Here is a 1,759-nt window from a genome sequence, read left to right on the forward strand (position 1 = left end):
TTGGATTCGCTGGAGGAGGCCTTGGAGGGGAGGATGCTCCTCAAACTGCGGAGCGTCCTAGACAATACAGCTCACCCCCTTCACCACACACTGGCCAACCTGAGGAGCACCTTCATCAACAGACTGGTTCCACCAAGATGCAGCACAGAACGCCATAGGAGATCCTTCTTCCCTGTGGCTATCAAACTGTACAACTCATCCCCCATCTGTCGTGGGGTAGACTGACTTCAGCCACCACCCCCCCCCCGTCACCCTCTCCAATCTTTGCACATACTCAATCCTTTCCACTCTCACGTAACTTTAATTTAATATTTCATGTATCTTGCGTTTTGTTTTTAGATTTAGAGATACAGCGCGGAAACAGGCCCTTCGGCCCACCGGGTCCGTCCCTCCCAGCGATCCCCGCACACTAACACTATCCTACACACACTAGGGACAATTAAAAAAAAAATTACATTTGCCCAGCCAATTAACCTACATACCTGTACGTCTTTGGAGTGTGGGAGGAAATATGTCGGAGAAAACCCACGCAGGTCACGGGGAGAACGTACAAACTCCGTACAGACAGCACCGGGAATCAGGATCGAACCTAAGTCTCCGGCGCTGCATTCGCTATAAGTCAGCAAATCTACCGCTGCGCCACCGTGCCGCCATAACCGTTTTATAACTGTTGGCAGACCAATTTCCAGTACTGGGATAAAGTTCTATTCCATCGGATGGCATCATGTCATGTTTAAAGTTGGTTTTTAATAATGTTGATGTGATTTGATTAATTCAGCGGCTCTCCAGAAAGGATACATCACGAGATATTTCATCTCCTCCCTGAACTTGGACTGCACCGCCGCATAAATGAGCGTGTTGTTGGAACAACTGAGTAGGAGAAGCAGGTAACCAGTCTCACGAAAGTAAAATATGGGGTCGGATGTCGAATAAAAGTAAATCCCGGTCGACCGAGCAAAAATGAAATGGGCGACGAACGTCAACCACAAGATTATTAAATTGGCGGAGATAGCCAACAGTAACACGACCGATTGCTTCCTGTTTTGTATCTCGGGGTCACGGTGGTCTCCCGAACTCTTTTGGCCCCGGAGTCCTCTCCTGATCCGACTGGACAGTAGGATGTACCTTACAGTCAGTGCGTTGAACATTAGGACCAAACCCAATGGAAGGAAGAGAGATCCAACGAGATTGGAGTGCGCAAACGCTATCCATGGTCCCGATGTGTAGAAGTTAGAAATGAACATGCAGTACCAAGGTACGTTGTCCGTAAAATATAAAGGTTTAAGCGCAAAATACCAAGGGATGTTCCTTAAGAGGCACACCGCGCACACCAGACCTATCACCAGCGCCGCCCGGTCCCTGGTACAGTACTTGTTCCGAACGTTCGGACAACAAATGGCGACGTACCGGTCAAAGGTGAAAGCGACCGTCAGCCAGACGGAACAGTCTTTGGCGACGTACAGGACGACCGTCTTGACGGCGCAGACCGGGGTGACGCTCAGGAAGCTGGCTGGGAAGTAGACGTTCAATATCCGGTTGACGATGACGTTGGACAACACGACCAGGAGGTCCGCCGCCGCCATGCTCACCAGGTAATAGGTGATACACCCCGAAAGGCCGCACCTGCCCCGGGAGATGATCACAATGGACATCCCGTTCGCTGATGAGAGAGAAACATCAGGCAAATTAATTGGTGGACCCAATGATCACTATCGACTCACAAAGCTCTGGAGTTATATCCCACCATTGTCCCCATCTA

At 50.1% G+C, this 1,759-nt stretch overlaps 1 protein-coding gene across 1 annotated transcript; it reads right to left on the reverse strand.

Annotated features, from left to right (window-relative positions):
• Positions 1 to 746: 746 nt before the first annotated feature.
• Positions 747 to 1,652, reverse strand: LOC144611096 (putative G-protein coupled receptor 21). Its single transcript, XM_078430170.1, has one exon. The coding sequence runs from the start codon at positions 1,650 to 1,652 to the stop codon at positions 747 to 749; it is 906 nt and encodes a 301-aa protein (XP_078286296.1).
• Between the last annotated feature and the right edge of the window lie 107 nt (positions 1,653 to 1,759).

The sequence above is a fragment of the Rhinoraja longicauda genome, chromosome 39, assembly GCF_053455715.1.
Source record: "Rhinoraja longicauda isolate Sanriku21f chromosome 39, sRhiLon1.1, whole genome shotgun sequence".
In the NCBI taxonomy this organism is placed as follows: domain Eukaryota; kingdom Metazoa; phylum Chordata; class Chondrichthyes; order Rajiformes; family Arhynchobatidae; genus Rhinoraja; species Rhinoraja longicauda.

Excerpts from the sequence above, each read along its gene's own strand:
- LOC144611096 (XM_078430170.1), bottom strand. The coding sequence starts at position 1,652 with ATGTCCATTGTGATCATCTCCCGGGGCAGGTGCGGCCTTTCGGGGTGT.